General features: G+C 39.6%; 2 protein-coding genes across 3 annotated transcripts; both read left to right on the top strand.

The window, feature by feature from the left end:
• The first annotated feature begins 1856 nt into the window (after positions 1–1856).
• LOC102198458 (uncharacterized) lies at positions 1857–4257 on the top strand. Its single transcript, XM_005741530.2, has 3 exons — positions 1857–1964; positions 2658–2734; positions 3465–4257. The coding sequence occupies exons 1-3, from the start codon at positions 1961–1963 to the stop codon at positions 4176–4178; spliced, it is 795 nt and encodes a 264-aa protein (XP_005741587.1). The 5' UTR covers positions 1857–1960; the 3' UTR covers positions 4179–4257.
• Positions 4258–7383: 3126 nt separating this feature from the next.
• On the top strand, positions 7384–24352 carry ppp1r1c (protein phosphatase 1, regulatory (inhibitor) subunit 1C). 2 transcript variants are annotated; one of them, XM_005741528.1, is made up of 5 exons: positions 7384–7509; positions 9070–9127; positions 12981–13018; positions 13695–13749; positions 22736–24352. In XM_005741528.1, the coding sequence occupies exons 1-5, from the start codon at positions 7429–7431 to the stop codon at positions 22792–22794; spliced, it is 291 nt and encodes a 96-aa protein (XP_005741585.1). In that variant the 5' UTR covers positions 7384–7428; the 3' UTR covers positions 22795–24352. The 2 variants fall into 2 exon arrangements, with proteins under 2 accessions (XP_005741585.1, XP_005741586.1); XM_005741529.1 differs by lacking the exon at positions 22736–24352 and adding an exon at positions 21274–21452.
• The last annotated feature ends 261 nt before the right edge of the window (positions 24353–24613 follow it).

Genomic DNA, 24613 nt, shown 5'->3' with positions numbered 1-24613 from the left:
CCCGGCAGAATACTGAACTGAAAAAAACCCCAAACATTTGATGCCGTAGTGCGTTTGTGTTTACCTTAACGTCACTCGTGCCAATTTAGATGGACCACGTCTGTTGTATCCTAAGCTTTGTGAATTTTGTGGGTGTTTTGAAACAGACAGTTTTCCTGGTAACTTTACAGTACTTTCCCTTAACATCCATTTTTCTTTCATGTGGTGACTTTTGCACTCCAGAGTCTTTTTTTAAAAAAATATTTGAGAACTAAATAAGTGGATTATAGTGACAACGGTACTGCGTGTTGGAAACAGTGATGGCTGTGAAACTTTGAAAGCTGCAGCCTTAAATATATGAAAACTTCTTGAAACCTTTCTTCTGTGTATTATTCTACTCGAATGTCTGTTCACTCTCTGTGATGAAGACCCAGAGGTGCATTTCCTGTGTATAATCAGAGCTGCACACAGTTTAAACTTTGGATGTTAGCTTCATGTCCTGTCACTGACCTGTGATGTTACTCTCATCTGCAGAGAGCTGGTAGATCTGTATTTGATCATTGTGTGGACCCATATAAAATAAAGTCTACATTTTGCCAAATTTTCAGACTTGATAGCACGACAACAACGCTTAATGAGCTTTTGCTTCTCTGACTACTGACGTGGTCCACCGGCTGGTTCGGGACATATTTGGGCCTCATATATGATCCATTTTCTGTCCAATAACACAGATGATAGATTAAATCGATCAAAAACTGGATTTTTTTTTTTTTTTTTATTATTGAATCACTTATTAATACAGTGAATTTTTAAAAAAGTTTTAGATTTACCTTTACCTATGGTCGTGAGCTTCAGTTAATGACCGACAGAATACAGTTGACACCGCTTCTCTGAATTGAAAGAGCCAGCTGACGTAGTTCGGACTTCCAGGGGCAGATCCAGCACACTCAGGAGAGATTGTGGCTCTCGGCTGGTTTGGGAATTTCTCAAAGAGCAGGAGGTGGGAGCATCCATGCCCCTGTGCCCAGAGAAGCCGTAGACCATGCATAAACAATGAGCTGATGAATGCAGGGGAGAGAACTCATCAGAATATATTTGCTGAGCTATGTAAGAGGAATATTACAAACTCTAGATATATGAATTTTAAAATAAATATAAAGATGTTTTTCTTGCTGTTCTTTTGCATCCAGATATTGAGATCCCGCCCCTATCTTAATGAGTCATCTTTGCAAGTACGGGGAGGCTGACTGTGTTACGTGTCAGCCGCCCTTTCCACATTACCATGCTAAGCAGACTGTTTAGCTGTAGATTCATGTGTTCAGGATTCTTTGGAACCCCCCCCCAAATAAATAAATAAATAAATATCCTGCCCTTAAACACTTCAGTCAACAAGCTCTGATGTGAGAGAGAGAGAAGCTTAAATATTACACTCCTGAGTTACTCCCAAATCTCTTTTTTTCTTCTTGCGGATTATTTTGTATTTGTTGTGGCCAAACCAGCAGAGATTTTCATGCCTTAACTGTCTCCGAGTGACGTAAGTGGTTGTATCAGATCAGATTTTCATTGTCTGAATAAAGAAATGTTTGAAACTGAAGGTGGTTTTTTTTTCCTTTCATATTTAAGGGTTTATATAGACCTTTAACACGCATGCATATACTACCTGCCCATAAATCAACAGCAGTTTAAGACTTTTAATAGGAGCTTTGTGTTTATTCAGCTGGTGGGAGGTTGTGGAGGGGCCTGGACGATGATCCTGTTGCGTGTTTACAAAAGGTGTGTGTATGCATATGTGCTTGTGTGTGTCGATCTGTGGTTGGAAGTCGGCTCTTTATTTTATTTATTTTCTGACAGCGATGAGCTCAGTGTGTTTCTTCCTCAAACAGCACATATCAAGACGCACTCACCTGACACTCATTTGCACAAACACACGCAGGTGTGTGAAGCAGAAGTATCCCGGACCTGAGGCAGAGAACGGGGAAGCATGGGTGAGTGCGCTTTGTGATAAATGAATAACTTGTTATCTTAAGAAGTAGCAAGTACAAACTTTACTATGCCACACATTACGCAGGGTTAACAGCTGAAATTGGTTAGGACTGTTTTTCTCACCAATTAATCTGCTCAGTCTGTACTGCTGCAAACTGAGTGAGGACATATTTTGTTCTTTGACAGAAAAAATCCTGAGCCTGAAATCATTCATTAGTTATCAAAATGACTTTAAATCAAAATGAACATGACCTCATGTGTTCTCAAATAGCAAATGTGAATTCCTGTTAATCTCAAAGTACTTGAGCCCAGACTCAGTCACTTAAATGTGATTTGTAACATTTTGCTCAAACACTAGGAAATAAGTGTAATTTCTCTGGTTTGTTTTCCAACTGGGTTCAGAGTTTTAATACGGATTATTAATTGGTTGGTAGTATTTTTTTTTATTGTCAGCTAAGAAAATGTAACCGTTCAACTTCTTGCTAGTGTGTTGAAGTAGGACAGGTGTTTTCAAATGTTGTGTAATGAGAGGCCACAGGTGATTGTGCGTTTGTATATTCATGTAGAATCTAGAATTCAACAAACTGTAGCTTCAAAAAAACCCTAACACAAATAACCACCTGTCTTTCTTTTTTGTTATGCGTGTATTTGTGCATCTTATTTCCTTCACGTTTTCTTCTCCATCTGATTTCTAGATGAGTCTGGAGGACTTCACTCAGATTCTGAACAAAACACTGAGGACAATCAAGCACGTCGTCAAAAACAATCAAAGGTATTAACCCATGTTTTTAAATGATGTGGAAAAATTGCCTCTTGAAAGAGATCTGTTGGTTTTTAAATTCTTAGACTGTATCCGGGTAGAGTTTGTGTGACTCACAGCTCAAAATATTCTGCATCTGTCAGACAAAGGTTTGTTTCAGCCCTCAATTCCCTTAAGTCAGTGTCCTCTGATTGGCTGCTCCTGTAAACAACAGGTTTGAAAATGAAGGGGTGGGGCTTAACCATAATAGGAATTTTTCTTCTGTGTCTATGAAGCCTGAGTTCATTTCATCAGCGACTTTTCCATGCTCTTACAAACCATATTATCGTATGCGAGCTCAAGTTCAGTAACACAGGTAAGCAGAGTTTATCAATCCAGAAAAGGTGGGCCTTGTATTTTCTGTTGGGATTGACTCACTTTTAGGGCCAAATTCGGCTTCATTTTTAAGTCCTGGATGTTTCCAACTAGTCAAAATATGGTCTCTTCTGGATCCTAACAAACATGGCAGCAGTCAAAATGTTAATACTGAGGCTATAAGTCCAGTTTAACAGGTTAAATGTTTTTTCTTTTCTACAATATTTGTGTAAATCTGGGGAATTGCCAGCATTGTTTCAGTGTTGTAGGAGGAGGACCTGCATGCATGTCCTTATCTCCTGCTGATTCTACTCCAAAGTGAGCTGATACAACCAAATTTCCCCTTGTGGGACAATTAAAGGATTATTCTATTCTATTCTAACTCCAGAGTCTATCTCGCTGCCCTGACTGCTACAACCACAAGGCACACTTCAGGTCTCGGTGGGGGGGCAGGAGTGAGTCCAGCTCATCTGACGAAGACTTTGGATCAGAGGTTAAGTCCGACTCAGAAGCAGAGTCCAGTTCCAGCAGCAGTTGCTTTACTGGGAACGTCGTAGAAGAGACACCAGTGAGGCCTGTGTGTGAAGACACTGCTGAACCTGATTCTGGAGGGCAGGATGGTGACAGGCGAGCGGAGACATCCGAGACTCCAGAGGATAAGGGAAAGATGAAGGGGATGCTCAAAAGACCTCGGCTAACCAAGTCTGTCAGTCTCCTGCCCCACCCTCGCCAAGTCACCTCCACCCTTCACCTCCAGGTGCTGCCCCAAAAACACAAGAATGACACCACCTACACCATCTGCCGACCAGAGAGAGGGGGAACCTTAGGAAGAAGAGACAATATCCCTCCCTCTGTACCATTCCCATGCCCGCGGCAGCCACCACATCTTCAGCCTGACTATATTCCTCCTCTCGTACGTCAGGGTCAATATATACCTCCACCTCTGCACATGTTTCCTATGTTATATGCACCTCTTCAGGCTCCAAATGCATCCTGCACACATCTGCAAACACTTACTGCACAACCATGCCAGTGTTATTACTGTATGTACTTTCCTCACACACACTGGAGTCATTACAGCAGTACACAGCTGCCCTGGTAATACAGTGCCCTGCAGTGTTGTATACAGCCCTTAAGCATGTGAAAAAACCAATAAAGAAATGTGAATATAAGGCATTAAATTAATGTTTTGTCATTGTAAACAATAATGCAATAATCCTGTCTGCATACATCACATGCATGCAATCGTACAGGACAGTTTTGTTTGAATCCTGCGTGGAAACCTCATCTAGTAGGAGGGGCTTATAAACAAGAGAAAGTCACATAAGGACTGCTCGATCATCAAATTTGTATTTTTTTTTTAATATATTACAGTTTTAGTTAAATGTCATTTTGGGAAGTCTGTCCTTGAGTAAAGTATCCGTCAAAACGGCGACGAAACGAGTTACTTTTTATCAGTTGTAGGTGGGAGGCCTTTTCAAACACCAGGGTTCAGAAAGTACCAGCTTGTAACAAATTGTTCTGTCTTGAGGTGAAAGTGTTCGTGATGAAGCTGTAAATCTGAATTCTGATGACCTGCATGAAGAATTCTGCTACTTTCAGCTGCATTCACAAGATTTCACCAAAGTCAGTGCCTCTGTATCTGGCAGATTTTAATGCTGGACTCTCGCTCTGAAGCAACCCCTGAAGAATTCGTGTCATCTCCTGGAATGCTGTATAGATTTTTATTAAAGACATTTACACATCGAGCATTAATGATATGCCTGGATCCAGTAATATTTTCTCGCTGTGTCTCCTTCTGGTCTAAAGTTTCTAGATACACCACAACACATTCTTACGAAATTTCTTTCATCGGCATCAGTCAACATTTGTTTTATCCTTTATTCTGATTTTTATGTTGGGTTTATTATGGTAGTCTTGATAAATAACATCTCAGGTGGGAGTGATTATATCTCTCTCCCCCCAACCTGTGTTGTACCTTGTCCAGTCGTGAGAGCAGTCCTTTCTTACAAATGTCAGAAGAAGACTATTGCTAATAGTTTTTGTCATCAATGCGGCTGTTGGGTATGAAAGATGCCTATAGACAACATTTGCAACCCATTTCAAGAGCACCCTATTTTCGTCTCTTGCCTACCAATGCCTTCTTGTTTCTGCCCCTTACTGGATATACTGGGACTCGAACTTAAGACTCTGGCTCTAAAGGCATGTAGTCCTACCGCTATTCTATATCTATCTATATATACATTATTTGGGTTGGTGTGGTTACCAAAGGTTTTGTAATGTGTATGGTGTTTTGTGGGTGAGAGTGAGACTGAGGGTTTTTAGCATATTTGATTATTTTATTCTACATCTATCTTGGATATTTATTATTATTATTTTTACAGTGGATAATATCATCTAAAATTTTGTTGTTTTTTTACTTTGGACCAAAACGAGTTGACTGATGGATACTGCATTGCTTAAATGGCTAAAAAGACCAAGATAAGATCGGCTCTTAGCGATCTGTCAGATGTTCTCATTTCTTTCCTTTTTCCTTAATGTATTCCATTATCCTCTCAAGTACTCACAGCAATTCTGGTAGAACATGTTACCCGTGATCTCACGTCATGCCCCGCACAGAGGAACTCGACTGTTACGCGGGTAAACTGCAGGTGCTTGTACGCTGCAGATAACACAACAGTCTTTTCTGTCTCACCTTCACAGAACAGCATTGGACGGTTTCCAAGTGCATGAAAAAACTAACAAGAGGCTCTTTGTATGATGCGTGTGTGGTTTGTTCCACCTACAGTAGCCACCAAGTTTCCAGATGTCTCCACTGGGACACACTGTTTCCACTATGGCTGCCAGCACACGCACAAACATGCACTGATGTCATTGATGGTAAAGGATGGCATTTTTTCAGAGTTGGGGGTAGAACATGTAAATGCTGCAGATCTGCAGAGAACCAAAGGGGAGGATGACTTTTCTTCATCCCCGTTCTTCCTTTTTTTTAACTCTTAACTTCCCTCAGTACATACAAAATGATTTTATACGTGCTTCTATAATCAAACACCAAAACTATAACTTCACCACACATTAAATGTATTATTTAAACTCGTGCATTTTCCTCTTATATTTCACCATTTAAAAATTACACAAACTAATGAAATCTTTCATTGGTGGCAAAACTCTGTATGCAGCAAAACGTTTGCATCTCATTAAGATTTTCTTTTCTTGGTTTCTAAATGAAAAGATGCAGACAGGTGACAAAATAAACGGAATAATTATTGTAGCAGCTTTATAAAATAAACATGTAACACCAGAACAGCTTCAGTGCAGCTTGGCATCAATTCTGTGGAGGCATAAAGCACAGCTTGTCGTTTTGTGTTTCGGTGATGGTTTAAAATAAAATTGGTCCAAAATCTCCCACGGGTGTTCTGCTGGGCTGAGATCTGGTGATTGTGAAGGTCACGGCAGATGATTCACACCGTTTTCATCCTCATCCTCGTTTCCCATGGATGTCATCCTGAAAGAGACGACTCCCATCAGGGCAAAAAATATTTCATTATGGAATAAATGTGATCCCTCAGAGCAGCTTTGCATCGATTTGCAGCAAACCTTCACTCTAGAGCACCCAAACCAAATGTAGCATAACAGATTCACCAGATATCCTCCCTGCAGGGGTCAAGGGTTTCAGGCTTTCCCTTTAAGTTGTCATCTATCTGTATACAAGCATTCTAAACTAATAAGGTGGCCATGATAGATATACCTGCAAAACCTCAGTGCTAGTATTTTCCTCCACCATGCCTAAGCAGAGCACGGCTGCAGATTCCTACTCATGTTGCTAAATTGAGAAAAAGTTACGATGGAGGCCTGTTGTTGCCATCTTTGGTCACATGGTCTTTTTCCATCATAAAATCAATGCCATACTCTTATAACTTTCAAGCGTAACAGACCTCAAATAGCATTGATCTGGGGCTAAATGTGGCCTCTAGTGGTGAAGTGAAAGCTGTAAATTGAAGCAGCTCAAGTGAACATGTGAGATCAGGCCAGGCACATCTGCACTCTATGAACAGAATAATATCATGAGATTGGAAATAATTGAGTAAATTTACTATTTCAGTAAATATCAGATGTTGTTTCGGAAAACACTGCACTGACTTGGCTGCTCTTCCCCCCCCGGTCATTTTCTCTCTAGCTCTTCACATCTGTCAATTAGTGATAATGGACCACATCGGCCAAGAGGAGACCACTCCCACACTCCCTCTCTATTCCCTCCCTCCTTGACACACAAACACACACACACACACACACACACACATCCACTCTCTCTCTCTCCCTCTGTCTTTCTTTCTATCTCTCAGTCAGTAATAATGGAGCCCAGCAGTCCAAAGAAGATCCAGTTCGCTGTGCCTCCGCTGCAGGGACAGCTTGACCCACAGGCTGCCGAACATGTGAGTGTATCCGAGCATGTGTGGGCCAAAGAGTTTGGCTCATGCATGTGAGAGCTGAATGGGGCTTTTATGTCCTGCGTGTGTTATCGGGAATTTTCGGTGTGTGGGTGCAGAGCATGTGCGTAAGTCGGCATTATGAAAACGACCGTTTGTGTATCTGGCTGACAGCATGTGTATTTAATGGGTACGCTGTGTTTGAGCTGCAGTGCATGTGACACTTTTAAGTGCTTTGTTTTCACATCTGTGGGTCAGGCGTTTAAGTGCAGGAGATTTATGTGACTTTGAATAAATGATATGAAGAATTACAGAAAAAAATACACACTGAAATACCATTTAAATAATTTAACAGTGACTTATTTACTGTAACTTCCATAAACTTTTACATAGTGTATTTACTCCCATCTCTTCCAGGAATCAGAAATGCTTTTCCTTGTTTGTTTTACAAGTAGCTGATGACGGAAATCCCAAGAAATCTTGCTCACCTTTTCTTCTAGGTTACTTTGGTTCAAAGGCATTCATGGTAAAATGGGATAATTCTTACTAACTGACCGTTTCCTCAAATGTGGAGAAGCCTGGCAGAGGCACATTTTTTCCTTAGCTGATCCTGAGTGGCTCTAAGAGGAAGAAGCATAAGCTGCTTTTACAAACAAGCTTAACCGTCATATATCAGGGAGTTGCTGCTCTTTGCTTTTTCCTGACATCTTTATGGACTGTTTGAGGAAGTTGGTGATGAACAGTGACTGATTAGGGGCCCCTGCATCTAATGTTGGGGGAGTGACTGACTCAGAAAGTGTCAGCATTCCCACAAATCACAGATGGTTTTAAGAGATACCATCGCACCAACCTCTCCCTGTCAAATAAACAATGAACGACAGTGTGCATTTTTTGCTAGTGGCTATCTTTTTTTTTCCCCTTCCAGTAAGGGTCAAGTGATCTTTTTAGTCATATAAGATTATAGACTGAATGCCCTTACTGTATAGTGTTTACTTCAATGTGCAGTTGTACACCCACAGGCTGGTTCTGAGCCAGGAAAGCCCAGAAAACGTGCACTGCAAGGGTTAGGGACTGTTGCCAAAGTGTCTGCACATTAAATCTTTGGGAATATAGACTACGAGTTGCATTTAAAAATTAGAAATTTGGATTTGAAATGTCCTCAATATTACACTCTTCCAAAGAATGAGGTAGAAAAATTAATATTAAGTCAGGCAGTTGTTAGTTTACTTTAGTTAGTTACTTTATCACAGCGTGGTTTGTGGGAAAGTTGTGCTTTAAACCTTGAATCAAGTAATAAAAGTTTAAGTAGCAGACTGTATTTTTAATATGCACTGGGGATCATAAACCCATAAACCTCACCCTGCTAATAAGAGCACACTGTTACGTTTACACAGATGCACAGCGTTGTGTTTCTTTACACTGCGATAGTCGGGACAGTTTGTTCCAGCTGGTATTTTTCATAAAGGTTTATTTGGACAATGGACCAAATAAACCATTGTTGGTGTTCCCAAAGCCAACGAATGATTTCAAGGGTTAATGATGAAAATGTGTGTGTGTTTACCTCAGATCCGCCGCAGAAGACCAACTCCTGCCACTCTGCAGATCTACAGACAACCTGGCACAGGTGAGACAGGGAAAGAGGAAATGAGAAAGGGTGAGAGGTAGAGTGGGAGACGGGCTGCTGAAAAGCAGCAGCTGTAATGGAACCTTTATTAGATTACTTTTGGTAAGTGATCTGAGTGTTTAGAGCGGGCTGATGGATGCCTGCAGAGTGTGTGTTTGTGCTCTAAGCTGTTATAAATCCCTCTACACGGGAACCGACTGATTGAATAATCACGCTGATTCCATTCTGTGAGCTCAGCTCTGAGGCTGGTCCCATTACAACTGCACTGAGCTCTGCAGGCGCCCGATGTGGTTTTAAGCTGCCATTTTGTCCATTTCTAAAGAAAGAAAAATCCCAAAAATGTTGCTTAAAAGGGAAAAAACAACTTCAGTATCTTCAACACACAGAGAGAAATATTCTCAGCAGAGGGCAGCCACAAATCAATTCACAGAATATCTCGATCTTGCTGTGCATGATTGGCTATGCTATGCACAAAAAGAATCTAAAGCTCATGATTTTCAAGTCTTAGTTAAAGAAAGGACTGTTTTCATTTTTAAACCTTGGTTATTTTTCACTCCTTCCTCTTTATCTAGCAAATGACACTCAAAACACAACAGTGAGAGTCTTGAGAGAGTCTGCACATAATTCTAAATGTTTTATCGTCTGTGGTATAAACATGAATATTCTTTTTAATCTCACCATTTCCGTTAACCAATTATGACCTAAAACCACTTTAAATTTGTAGTTCTTCCTAATTTTCAGTCAGTTCACCCGACGGTCTGTAGGAGGAGAAGCAGCTGGCAGCTGTGAAAGCAAGAAGCAACCACATGCTTTCAAATAAGGTCACTGGGACAGGAACTGCAGACCCAATGTTCTAAATTTGCTAATTAGTTTCAATATTTTTCCACTCTTTGAAATGATGGCAGATATTTTTCACATTAAGTTAAAAAAACAAAACAAAACATTACTGTGGCTGCGGTCTGCAAGCCAAAGTGTTCTTACGCAAGGCACCCGACCCTGAGTTACTCCTGATGCATTCAGAGTGTCAATGTTAGATAGAAAACACTTCTGTGCTTGTATGAATGTGTGTGTGAATGGGGGAATTTGCCCTGTTACATAAGCGCTTTCAGTAGAGTAGAAAAGCAGAACTAGTCTATTTACCATTTACTGATTTCTACAGGAAATCATTTTGGTCTTAAAGTTGCATCTTTAATGTTGAAAATCCCCCAGAGCCAAAGGTCTCCGTGCTCTCAGCTTACAAGTGGTGTTTTTGAAACACACAGACACACATGTTTTTATATCTTAGTGAGGACATCTCTTCGACATAAAGCTTTCCGTAGCTGCTTACCTTAACCATCAAAAATGAATGCCTAACCATAACCTAATTGTAACCCTGACACTAAAACCACATTTTGAGCCTCAAAAATGCCTTCAAACTCGCGAGGATGGGCATTTTGTCCCCATAGGTGACTGTTGGTCCCCACAAGTATAGTAGGACATCATCTGAAACACACTGAGCTGAGGTTTTTGAATCTCACAATCTATTTTGGCTGTATTAATTTTGTATGTTTGGAATTTCTTCTTATTGGCAGCAGCTGCCGAAAGACAACAACCAATAATGGACGTTAATGAGTCCAATATCTGTTACAGATCTCAGGTTATCAGTTCCACAGCAAATTGTAGTTCATGCTGACTTAATCTCATCAACTCTCTAAATGTGTATTAATCTAAAGATTAAAAACATCCCGGGCTAATAACCTGTTTTATTTTTCAACGATGAAAGTTTCAGCCTAAAGAAACTGAGAAGTTTTGGTGTAGATATTCATCTCTTGGCTGATGACATTTGTCAAGCAGCTGTTAAGACACTTGTTCCTTTGTTTAAGATAAGATAATCAATCACCTGCAGATGAAACATGGGTGCAGGGCCCTGAGGAGTCCCCGTTCCAGAGAATCTGAGAATCAGTGCTTGTTACAACTCCTGCACCATATCAAGGTCAGGTTACAAGCTGTGATGCACTGGTCAAACAATAAAGCTGTTCTTTATTATGCAAGTGTTACTGGAGTCTTTTAGATGTGATCTTCTCTGTGCACCATGAAAGTAGGTGAAGTTGTGCCAGAAACCTCTGTTGCGTTTATTTAACATTTGTTAGTGAGTAAACCAAGTGATTAAAAATGATACAAAGCCAAAAGACTCCAAAGGACTGCAAAATGAGACAGAAGCAAACTTCAAAAAGGGGGAAATGACTAGAATGAGATTCTAAACAGACCATAGAAGAAGAAAACACAAGAAATAAGCCTCTTTTCAGGAACCTGGGAGGAGTCAGGGCATTTCCAACACAGGAACCGGAGTCAAAATTAATTCTGGGAGAATTATTTTACAGTGAATTATTTAACCCACAAGTTTCAAAAGAGTCACTAATATTTTATAAAAATTTAGGAACTTTAGGAGTGGCGATTGCAGCTCTACTGTGTTTTCTCACAAACTTTTATACAGCCAGTCTTGTTTTTGCAAACAGGGAAATCGCCCCCTACTGGTCATTAATAGGGATGCAGGTTAAAAGCGCTGCGATCCAGAAGCTACTTTTGCACTTTCTGTGTTTATACCAAATCTGTCACAGTGGCCATCGTAACAGTCAGGCCATAATTTAAGATCTGGATACTACATCCATCTTTTGTATACAGTCTGTGGTTTCAATGAGCACGAGGACGAGTAAGCAGTGGTGGCCACCCGGAGAAATAAAATGTTATTTTCTAAATTGCACACAGACCTGCAGCCCTGACACAGACTGAGGACAGAGATGGAGTCAGCTGAGATGTAACACACATGTAGAAAGAGTCATTACTATTTTAGCTGAATAAACCTTTTCAGGCTTTGTGAGTGCAGTGGAAACACAAGCAAACAGCAGAATAGGAACCCTTTAGCTTCTTGTAACAGGTTCCTGGCACTAAAAGCTTTTGGTGCTTTGAGTGGGAATATAGCCGTTAAATCAAAGCAGACACAGAAATACAAAAAGCAGAAAAGTTGGAAGAATAACATGAAAAACTGCCAAGAGATGCAAATCAAGCAAAACAAGATGCACAACAGAAACAGATGTAAAGCAATTAAAAAAATACAGATCCCATTATTGACAAATAAAAATTATGCTTAAAAATGTATTATTTATACCATATTGATATTTCAACTCATCAATAATATCATAACGGTAACTGTTCTTTTTGTTCATTTGTGATTTAAGCTTTATGTGTTTGCCAAAAATAAAGAATGAAATAAAATAACTAATTCATTTCTCTACAGACAAAATTTTCTTTGGATAGTAATGACATGTTTTGACCACAGTAAAAATCTGACAGCCAAAAGTAGGTGCAGAAATAATAGAAAAAGATCCGAGCAGATGGTGAAGAAACAACCACAGAGACTCAAAACTGAATTGTTTTGCACCTTTGCACCTCCTCCCGTGTGGGTGTATTGTTACTGCATGCATACTGGGTGAGGGGCTTTTTACATGACCAGGGGCCTGTTCTCTCATAATCCCTCCATGCCTGTATGGGCGATCAATACTGATTAACACGACCAGCACCAGTACATGTTGCACTGGGAAGCGTACAAACTGCAGCTGTGCTGTTTTTGAAGTGGATCACAGCATGGCTTCAGGCCACAGAGGAAGCCAAATTACAAAAACCTGCTACCCATTACCCATGTGGTGTGTACTAGCTGGCAGACCCCGCCCCCCATGAGAACTGTTAATGCCAGCATTCACACTACTGAGCTGGAAACCTGATAATAAGAAAGCAAAGAATCAAAAGAAAGAGGTGAGGTTATGGCAAATGGATTTAAGGATAAAGCTCACTTTCTGTTGTTTTATCTCTCCTGCAGATGTTGGAGATCAGAACAATGCCAGTGGAGACTCACAGGTTTGTATATATACAGTAGTTGTAAATGCACACAGATACAGGGAAAAGAGAAACTCAGCAACAGGTAAACATTTGTCAGATGAAAATAATAATCTTCTCTGTATAAGCAAATAAAAATAAAAAAAAGACCTCCACAATGTTAGCGACTGATAAAGTACTGCAAAACAACCTTTTAGTTACATTTCTTTTTCACATGACTGTAATCAGTCTCATCTATGACAGAAATGCAAAATATCTTTAAGGTTTTCAGTCATTTTATGAAAAAAGGAATTTAAAAATACTAACTATAAAAATTAGACAATCTTTGATAAATCTAGAAAAAAAATCAAATTTTGATTTTGTATTACTGTATCCAACTATCACTTTAACATCATAGTGTGAACTGGAGGCAACCACCCATTATAATGAAGTGATTATAGTCAAGGTGTTTTTTTTTCATCCTTTTAAAAACATATTCATGGTTCGAACCATTTGACTGTTAGCCATGGTTCACTGCAAAAAATAATGTATTGATTATTGAATGAAAAACAATTATTGGAAGATTTTTATGATTAAAGATTCACAACAGCAGATAAATAGATATGTTTGGACTCCACTCAGTCATTTGACGGTTAGAGGAGAATTTTCATTTTGAACTTTTGTCACAAAGATGATTTTCTTTTCTTTTGCTCTGCAGGCTTCAGAGTCCTCTCAGAGGAAGCAGAGCACCTATGCCCCACCCTCCATGAAAGGTAAATGCACAGCTGGTTCCAGCCTCGTCTCCATTTAATTAAAAAACAACAACAACAAAAAAAAACCCCAAATGTGTACAATGTCTATAAAAAGCATAAAAGCTCAGTTTTCCCTCGAGGAGAGGATTATGAGGATTTATGTGGTGCATCACAAGCCCAAATGCTATCTATTGTTTTAAAAGCCACATTTTTCCTATAATTAAAACACCAACGAGATGCACCAGAAACAACAAAGACACCAAAATGTGCATTAAAACAATAATGAAAGACATGTAGCATCACTGCTAGAAAAGCAAAGATTCTACATGTTTAAGGAGCTGTGACAGTGTTTGTATTTGTAATATTCAATAACTAACACATGATTTATAGTCAGAATAAAAGCTACAAACTTGTCCTTATGCGTGTGATTTCGTTCAGTCTGTTGATTTTTTTTTCTACAAAATTTTGATACGATACCCTCTAATGTCTGCAGTGTCATTGCTTGCAGCTGTGTACACACTAGTCTCTTCCCTCCTCTCTTAAGTTTTGTGGTATCTGTATGTTCTGCCTTTAGGATGGAAGCTCTGCTTGTTTTGCTTCACATATTTGTTGTTCTTAAGATTTCCTTTCTTTAGTCTGAGTTTTAGCCTTGTTTGTTCTTTAGCCTCTGGCCCTGTTTTTCCCAGCCTGTGATCTGATTTCCAGCTGGCAGCGTGACAGAGAGAAGATAGTCAGGGTTACTTCTAATGGCTCGTCTTTTTTCCTTTATTATCGCTCACATATATATCCTGCCACAGCGGTGGGTGTTTATATTAAAGGGAATCAGGCAAATGTTTTTTAAAAAAGAAGAATCCTCTGTGTGCTCATTTTCAGACAGCTTTTTCTAGTCTTGGTTCGGGATGAGAGCACATGTCCTCAGGAAGATGGACACGGCTCTGGGCGTTCAAACTTCTACTTATGAGGAGAAGCCAATGACAAAATCTAGAGGAAGGGTGGCTTTAAAAGCAAAGAAAGGCAAAAGAACCTGGTTCAGACAGAAGACGATGAAGTAAGGGCCCCAGCATAACATGAATAAAAATGATTCTGAACTGTTAATCATGGAATTCTAGAGTCCAAGATTACAAAATTATGAAGGTGGAACTGAGCAGAAGAGGTCCTCTTTAAAGTATGGATGGATTAATAACCACTTATGTCAAATATAGTTCATAGAAATGCTGTACTCTAGGCCTAATAATAATCCCTCCATCAGCTCCTCACTCTGCTCTCTCCTCACTCATGAACAGGACTCAGAGATACGACCTAAACTCATCTACTTAGGGCAGCAACTTGTCCCACTCTGGGCGATCGTGGCTCAAGAGTTGGGAGTTCGCCTTGTAATCGGAAGGTTGCCGGTTCGAGCCCCAGCTTGGACAGTCTCGGTCGTTGTGTCCTTGGGCAAGACACTTCACCCATTGCCTACTGGTGGTGGTCAGAGGGCCTGGTGGCGCCAGTGTCTGGCCTCGCCTCTGTCAGTGTGCCCCAGGGTGGCTGTGGCTAAAATGTAGCTGTGTGTGTGGATGACTGGATCTGTAAAACGTTATACAAATACAGGCCATTTACCATTTCACTCCACCCTTTTCCAACTGAGAACCATGGCCTCAGATTGTGAGGTGCCCATTCATTCCTGCCGCTTCATAATCGGCTGTGAATAATGGTCTGATGAATACTTTGATCAGAAACACAGATTTGCAGGGACTTAATTGTTTGAACAGATTCATTTGTCAACTCAGGCAGCGTCTCAGCTGTCGCCAGCAAAACAATGCAAAAAGCACCCGTCTGATGTCTTTTAGCATGACTTTCCTGTAGCAGTTTTTGTCATTTTGTTGTCGTCGCTGGAGCTGAATAATTGATGAAACTATTATAGAGATTCCACATGGAAAGCAGGAATCAGAGGAAGTGATGCAACTGCTGCAGAACAGGAGAGGCTGATTGAGAAAAAAGAGGGGAAAAAAACACACTGGTGATTTTTTTATATCCGGGGAGCACGGACAACTCTGCTTTAGGAGTACGCAGAAAAAGGTGTGTGTTTTAGGGGGGAAATTATAAAGAGGAAAGAAAAAGAACACAGCACATATAAGTCTGGCCAGAGAGTGCAGCACTGACTTGATTCCGGGAAGTGCAGACTGTAAAAGCTTTTCTTTTATTGATCCCAGCTGAGTGAGTGTGTATGTAAGACTAAGTGAAAGAGGGAGAGTGTGTGTGTGTGTGTGTGGCTAATAGTCTCTTGAGTAACTGCCTATGCCCTAAATCCATAGCAAGCATTTACATTTTGTTGGATAAGGAAATTTTTTTTATTTATAAATCTACTGTCCCAGCGCGGTGTTTAATATGTTTTCTCTCACTGTCGTACTTTTTTTTTTTTTAAATATTATATTTCATTAAAGCCTCATCAGGCACACACTGTTGACAAAACAAAAACCTTTAATTCAAACAATAAACAATTTTTATCATTTTTAAATACACATTATAGTTTTAGTCTTCACTTTCTCAGGGTTCATTATTATTATTATTATCATCATTATTATTATTATTGTTATTATTATTAATACACTTTTAAGTTTTTAAGTTTAGTTCCAACTATATTAACCTTGATCTGTGTGTGATTCAGTATTATATTTGACAAACTTATAAAATACAAAAGTTCTTCCTTAACAGCCTAAACTTTTACAGTAAATCAGCAACTGCAAAAAATCTACAAGTGATAGTTTAAGGAGCTTGAAAAGAAAAAGCGTATGGATTTTTTAAGGTTTCTTGAAGACTTTTTACCTCTCACCCGAGAAGCTTCTTCAAATCTGAGAGCAATTGGTGGAGAGTCCCAGATTTTAAGACCTATGCGAATGTTCCCAGGAGGGTCATGGACCCCCTATTGATCCTCTACCTAATCACATGAGCCAAGGTGTGAAGATGGGTGTGGGTCACAATCAGTCCTTTAGAGATGTCTCTCTACCAATTGCTTTTAGAACTAAAGAAGCTTCTCGGATGATCTTCAAGAAACCTAAAAAGGTCCAGATGCTTTTGTTTCCAAGCTCCTTAGACTACATTTAACTGGATGACTGAGAACCTTCACAGACTTCTTCTACAAGTGATACATATTCCTCTGGTTTAACTCTGATGTTACTAGAAGCCCAATCTGTTTTGCTCTCCTTCAGTTTAACTTTTTGGTCTTCTAATTTGGTCCCTTTCATTTTCATTCTACAAATTCCTTTTTACTTTTGCTATCTTGAGCCGTTCCTGCGCTAAAATGATGTGCCTGTAGTTGAAGTGTATCTCCACTAGAGGTGCTCTTCTCTCCTCAGAGCTTCAGCTGGGGGTGGAGCAACACCTTCTGGGGGCAGGGCTCTGTGAGACAGACAGCGAGCTCAGCCCAGTCACAGCAGAGCTCTATGTTACCGCTGCAATGTGGGGTAATCACAATGGGCCAGAGGAAGCCAATGGGAATGAGGCGAGTCTGCTGTTAGCCAATCAAGAGAGAGGAATGGCAGAGAGCAACAGTTCAGGGGGTAAAATATTTTTAGCTGGGCATACATAACACCAACTGGTCAGCAGTGTACTCCAAAAAAACCCCAAACCAATCACTTTTGTCTAGTTGTTACACAATAATGACTTACTTTGACTTCAAGGTCAGCTAGTTTAGTGACTTCCATGCCAACTAAATGTTGGCAGAGGAAAATTGAAACCCAAAACACAGTTCTCATACCATAATCTGACTTTTTGGAGTAAACAGTTGGCCTTACACACACACACACACACACACACACACACACACACACACACACACACACACACACACACACACACACACACACACACGTTCATTTCAAGACTAAATTATGATATTGTGAAGTTGCCAGCAGCAAAAGCCAGATTAAGTTGCATGCAAGTACTGCAGATAAAGTGTCATAAAATAAAATAACAAGAAACAAAATTATATTTGCATTGATGCACGGTATTACCTTTTGGACTATATGGAAACAGCCAGTGCAGACATGCTTGTGCAGCCCTCTAAAAGACCTAACATTAAATAGCCCATCAGTGATGATGCTATTTAAATTGCTAACCTGAACACTTTCCACTGTTTTTAACGCTCACTTCACTACAAAGTAATTGTTTGTTATGACTTTTGTACCTTCAGGTGTAGGGATATTAAACAGCACAAACATTTGGCCAACACCGGTGAAGAAAGTTGTGTCACTTGAACCCGTGCAGATCTAGCTATGCTTGCATACGCAGAAACTATATCAGTGTCATTTATAGTACTGCATTGAATATAATAATAGGTATGGGCCTACAGGCCAGCAGATCCATGTTATTTTCCTTTCTAAATTAGGACCCATGTATTCAGGCCTGGTCAGACACTTGTGAGCAAGCTCCTCTCCAAGGTCGGGCTGAAGGGGGTAATTATCTTCTGAGCAAGCATGACCCATTATCCTCAGGAGATCCTCCAGGGGCCACAGACAGCATAGTTAGAAAAGGGGGGGATTCATGCTGAAAGCAGACTGTTGAAGTGCCTTTTTTTAATAAGACTGGCGCCTCCTGCCTTGGAGAGAAGACTCAGGTATAGCTGGAGAGATTACGTGTCCCAACAGAAAGGCCACAGGATCCACTATGAGGAATATTACAGTGTTGGAGAAAGACATTTACAGTACTGTGCACTAAAGTACACTGAAACTGAACCTTGGATAGACGATAATGAGTGCATAGATGCAGTGCAAACAGTTTACTGATTAGCCCAAGGACAATATTTCCATGAAACAAACTGTAATGGGATGTAGTTGCATCGAGTTTGCTCATTAAAATAATAAACAAGCTCGCATTTTGCCAGTGCAAAAACATTTCAAAGTTGTGTTTGCACTCAGCTTTAAGTCTTCTCTCCTTCCTGTATAGCCATGAAATTAACTGTTGTTCAGGATTTATTAGCGGAGTTTTACTTCTGACAGCAGAGTTATGCAGACACACCAGTGTATAAATTCAAACGACATCGATCAGCAAAGATTCAATGCAGTACTATAAATTAAGCTCTAGTCTCTCAGCTGCCTGCTCTTATCAGCCACCGCAGCCTAGTCCTGAGAAAACCACCTCCCAGCAACGCACAGCAAACAGAAAGTCAGATACGAGCAGGTGAGGAAAGCTGAACATCGAGCAGCTAAAGAAGCAGATATTTTTCTTAGCTAGTCTATTAGAAAGGAAGAACTGCGACTGTAAACAGCTGCTGCTTTTACTCAAATCCTGAGTGTCCAAAATCTGCTATTTCTCTAAAATAATCACTGATGCACATCCTCTAACCTTCACTGTATGCTCACATTTCCATACTAACAGTCTGTGATTTGAAATTTGTTGAGAAGAGACTACTAACAGCACAACTCCTGTGTCTCCCTCTCTTATCTTCCTGTGGCTTTGCATGATATTCCACTCTTGTGCCTTCTTCCATCCTTCCTCTTCTCTTCCCATTTCTCAGATTTGTCATGTGACCACAAAAAGGAAGTGTCCAGTCCGGACTCTGTCTCCCGATAGCCGCCTTTCATCTCCTCGTCTCTCAGTAACAGACTTTCCCCTTCATCTTTCTCACTGGTGTTCATCACATCCTATTAACACTCTGCTTCACTCTTATGCTACACCTATATGCAGTATGATTTGATTTGGTAGCAGCTCTCACGCGCTTTCATGCGCACACACATGCACATAAAAGATTTTAGCTGGATGTACCAACTTTAAAAACTTTGGCTGTAAAAATAAAGATTATATTCAAGCACGTCTTTGTCCTACTTTCTCAAGACCGTTTAAAGAAACATACGTTTAGGCTGAAACATTTTTGCATTTGGGGTTTGGCTTCATGTTGAGTGTGGTTTTAAGCAACAGCACATTTTTTTCCTTCCTCAACAAAAAAACAAAAAACAGAATGTCTGACGATGTCTTATTCCTCCTTTAAATATGAAGCCATGTGGGATAGAGCAGAGCAGACTGAGACAACCATTAAGAGATTAAAGCATTTATATCTGCAGCGACGTGACTATCTGGAGATCAGCATCTGCACATCACTGCATTAACATGTGGAGTTGTAAAGGAGTGCTTGGTTTATGCAGCACGAGTCCTGGTGTTTTTAAATCCCAAGGCCGTGAGAGGGGGGAAATAAAAACAATCCACAGACAGGATGTGCTGTGAGAAGAAGTGGCTTTACTATCACAAGTGGTTAAATGCATCGTTATCTGGTTTATCTTTGAATCCTGCTTAAAACTGCATCCTGTCAAAAGTGGCAAAAGTTCAGGTTAGGCAGCTTAAAACTGCCTTCATAATGCAAAACTGAGTTAGGAGTTTTAGTTCGAAAGTCAAAATTTCCAGAAAACCTGACATTTTGACTCATGGATGGAAAAAAGAACAAGAGAAATAAAGGACTTTTTATATATAACTACTTAGCATCTTATAATAATGTCACACTATTAAGAATTATGCAGTATTATAAGTACAGATATATCATTATGACAATGGTTATGATTATTATTAGTAGTGATGCCTTTACACGGTGTAACAGTAACAGATGGATAAACAAATCTGTATTTGGAATACTAAGGAGGACTATGATAACTGTACGGTATCAGCAAGCGCTACCAAATACTTTTGTGTGTTTATTATTTTTATTTTTTGTCCTCCAGTTGATGAGAATTAGGAGAAAAACTCAAAGGTCTTCATCAATTACTGTGATCTCACCAGGTTAACTCTTTCCTTGCACTTCTTATTCATGGACATAATGGCAAAATTCATATTTTCCACTTTTAAAAATCTAAGAATTCCCATTTGGTGTTTGGAGAGGTTGATGGTGGAACAAATCACTTCACTCTCACAAAAGCAGCCCAATGTGGCACACACATCTCAGATTTTCACACTTCATTTGTGTTATTAATACACAGTCCATCGTTAGGTGGTTGCTAGGCGGATTGTGAAGTAGTCAAATAGTTAACGTCACGATATACTGTGTATATAAAAGGCTTGTTGATATAAGTGCATGTTACAGTCATGCAATTAAAATCATAATATGCTTTTACAAGGTGTTACAGGAGCACGAGCTACAAATGTGTAATTTTGGGAAGCATGATGACGTCATCATATGGGGTGGAAGATATACCTGTGCGCCAGATCATGTAGGAGGAGTTTACAAGCAGATTTTTGTATCCTTGTAAGACCTTTTTTTTTTTTTTTTTTTTTAATGTACTGACTTTTTTGGAGGCACTGACCACAGTGTCTGTCACGTTTTTAAAACCTGGTTTCTTGGTTACTGTTGCAAAGCTTTATCTAGAAAAAGTACGTGTCACAGATGTTTCTGATTACTACTGAAACCCAACACATTATCTACAAATTTGTGCTGACAATTCATGTCCATGAACACAAATAACTATTTCAGATTCTGCGTGGACAGCAGGGTGTTTCATTATAAGCCATAATTGCAGTGTCATTACCTTTCCTGCTCTCACCTGTAGTTTGGGTTTGGTCATCTCGCCGTGCTTCTCTTTTCAGCTCCGTCTCCTCACCCTCCAGCTGCAGCTGACAGCTGCCCCTCCTGATTCTGCCAGAGGTCTCTTCCTGTTCTGGGCAAACATTTCAACTCTGAATAACCATCAGCTTTTCTCGAAGTTTATCTTGGTTGATTTACAGTTCAAAATAAAAGTTGTGCTGATGTCAGACATGTGACCTTACAGCTGGCTCAGTGTCATTTAAACCACTGCCTTGATAAGACTCAAACAAGAATTAATTTATGTTAATATTCTATTGATTTGAGAAAAATATATTTTAAAATGAGAGAAGAGTAAAAATGCTAAGAAATAAACATAAAAGTCTGACTGAGCTCTAACTCTGATTTCAGTTTCTAATCTCACAATTAAAGGCTCGCTTCACACGTCCATGATGCTGACACTGTTGACAATGAGTAAAGATTGTAAAGAAGCTACACGTATGAGCACACATCAAACAGAATTATCCTTATAGGGGGGAAGAAAACAACACTAAAAGTTCTTGCTGCATTTACCGTCTGATACGATAAGGCTGTAGTTGTGTTTGGATGTTTACCTCTCATTTTCCAGTGTAGTACAGTGTTCTCCTTTAATAACTTTTAACTGCTAGAAAACTAAAAGTTGGATGCTGCCCATCAAACCTAAACTCTTGTACTCGTGCAGCTCATGGAGGAGTCGGGTGGGAGCTTACAGGGCTGAGGAATAACTGCATAACAGGCATGAAAAAATTGTTTAAACAGAAAATACTTGGACATCTTTGCCTTTTTGATTCACTAAGGGAGATCGTGGCTCAAGAGTTGGGAGTTCGCCTTGTAATCGGAAGGTTGCCGGTTCGAGCCCCGGGTTGGACAGTCTCGGTCGTTGTGTCCTTGGGCAAGACGCTTCACCTGTTGCCTACTGGTGGTGGTCAGAGGGCCCAGTGGCGCCAGTGTCCGGCAGCCTCGCCTCTGTCAGTGCGCCCCAGGGTGGCTGTGGCTACAATGTAGCTGCCATCACCAGTGTGTGTGAATGGGTGGATGACTGGATGTGTAAAGCGCTTTGGGGTCCTTAGGGACTAGTAAAGCGCTATACAAATATAGGCCATTTACCATTTCTAAATATGTTTCTGAGTGGTTTGTGCTACTGAACAAGAATGTATTTCAGTAGTCAGAAGCCAAAGACATCGACTTTATAACAATAACATTGTAAAGCTGTCATTCATTAAGTATTTAATATATAAAGCTTCTCTTGTTTTGTCAAAACATGAGCTTCTCTTGTGTTTTGACAACACGACAGAAAGCTTTTCAAAAGATTGAAGTGCTACACTCAAGTTAATTATATGACAATATTATGATCATGTAATGGTTTCTTTTCATTGCATAGGTAATTAAATGCATACACCTTCAAGGTGTATGAGAATCATTCGAATATAGTAGAAACTGAAATTCACTCAGCAGACTTTGGTACATTTGTCGCGTGTGTCTGTGCAGGTAAGCTGGAAAGCTCTGTGCCAGAGGAAGAGGAGGAAGGCAGCGCTCAGGACGACTAGTCCAGCAGAGAAACCTCAGCACTGAACAGGCGGCCAAATTTATTTGTGGATATTCTGGACAAACCCCAAGACGGATTCAAACATCCATCTCCATCCAAGTCAAGCACCTACTGTGCATGTCCGGGCTTGTTGGGAAAGCTGACCTGTGTGGAGGTTATAGAAAGCTCAGTTAAGGTTTTAATCACAGTAGGTAAAGAAACGTGTTCAACCAGCATCTGCTTCACTTTAAACAAAAGGGGAACAGCCCAGCTGACAGTCACCTGACCACAACTAACACCCAAGTACATAACAATTAAAATGAGCTCAGATTTAGTTCATAAATAAGGGCAGAAATATGTTTTTTCCTTAAACAGAAGTGATTAAAAAAAGAACCTTAAACTGCCCCAGATTTTTAAATGCTTCTGGTGGGAAACGAAACATTATCATCTCAAGCTTGTCTTAATATATGAAGGAAAATTGTTTATACAATTGTTTGTTTATACATTTTATATCATTTTAAAGTTTTTAAATATCAAGGAGGAAATTAATCTAGGTACATTTAATTCTACCTAGATTACATTAACTACAATGGATAGCAACTAGATATAACATGGGATCTAATACACAGTTGGCAAATTTCAAAAATATAGGATAAATGAAAATATAGCAAAAATGTTATCATCCAACTTCTCTTCTACGTGATTAGGAGGATTTTCAAATATGTATTTATACATGCATTAATTTTAATTTGCATACATTTCCCACCAGAAGTTTTCAAAATGTCCACCGTGAGATTGCAGCTTGTAGGCAAAGCATATCTTAAACACACAAAATACTGCAATATTTATTGCAGTATTTTGATCGAAGGTTGCATTGATTGTCGGGTTGACCCTAAAGGTTTATAAGACATTCTTCAAACATTCTGCCATCTAACTGGAAAAGCACAAATATTACTGGCTACACTCAGGTGCAAAGGTCATTGTCCCTCCCCCTTCTTTTTGTGTCTTATTGAACTGCACACCATGTAAAAGTTCTGTGTTGCATTTAATTTTAAAAGTGTTCTTGAGATTTGATTCCAGCAGTTTGTTGCTGACATTAGAAATGTCAACTTATTATAGCTTTTCATCATTTTACTCACTGAATGGTTTCAAAAATCTGCATCCAAGCACTGGAAACTGCCACTTTAATTTGCTGCAATTCTGCATCATGATACATTTGTCTACATCTACTTTTGTTTTTCTTCAAATAAACTGGATTTGATGAGGAATTACTAAATGTACCACGTATTATTGTAATGGATTACTTTGAAGATGAGTTATGTTTTTTCATTACCATATGCTTTTCTTCTGCGTACGTGATCGGCATCACCGGCACTTATAAATAACTGCAATAACTTGTCAAATTTGACGACATATATGCTACACCCTCAGCTACCAGGAATTTACTGAATACTTTTTTGTCTTCTTCTTGGATGCCTCCTGGTGGCTTTTCTATGACACAGCAAGGCTACCAAAGTAGTTTTGTTAGGAATGCCATAAAATCTTGAATAATTGAATAAAATAACATGAAGTAACAAAAAGCAACATCTTATTATTGATTTTTTTGAGCAGTTGTTTACTTGTAGATCATTGCAGGAGTCCTGAGTAGATTGGTTACCTGCTGCGTAAAGTCTAACTTGTCACCTGATGTGAATTACCCTTGTGTGTTCATACTTACTGGTTTTTACCTCATTCGTCGCAGGTAGTGGCACACACTCAGAGTTCAGGTCTGACACAGCCCTAAAGTTTATTTTATTCATGTCATTTTAAGTTACAAGTTGGAATCAGAAACACAAAAAGAA

Source organism: Pundamilia nyererei, unplaced genomic scaffold (genome assembly GCF_000239375.1).
Source record: "Pundamilia nyererei isolate P.nyererei 1_Seehausen unplaced genomic scaffold, PunNye1.0 scaffold00111, whole genome shotgun sequence".
In the NCBI taxonomy this organism is placed as follows: Eukaryota; Metazoa; Chordata; class Actinopteri; order Cichliformes; family Cichlidae; genus Pundamilia; species Pundamilia nyererei.
This window is presented reverse-complemented; position numbering and strand designations above follow the sequence as displayed.

Coding starts and splice junctions, on each gene's coding strand:
- LOC102198458 (XM_005741530.2), top strand. Junction 2,735..3,464: donor GTCGTCAAAAACAATCAAAG/GTATTAACCCAT, acceptor TTCTAACTCCAG/AGTCTATCTCGCTGCCCTGA.
- ppp1r1c (XM_005741528.1), top strand. CDS start 7,429: ATGGAGCCCAGCAGTCCAAAGAAGATCCAGTTCGCTGTGCCTCCGCTG. Junction 7,510..9,069: donor ACCCACAGGCTGCCGAACAT/GTGAGTGTATCC, acceptor TGTTTACCTCAG/ATCCGCCGCAGAAGACCAAC. Junction 9,128..12,980: donor CTACAGACAACCTGGCACAG/GTGAGACAGGGA, acceptor TCTCTCCTGCAG/ATGTTGGAGATCAGAACAAT.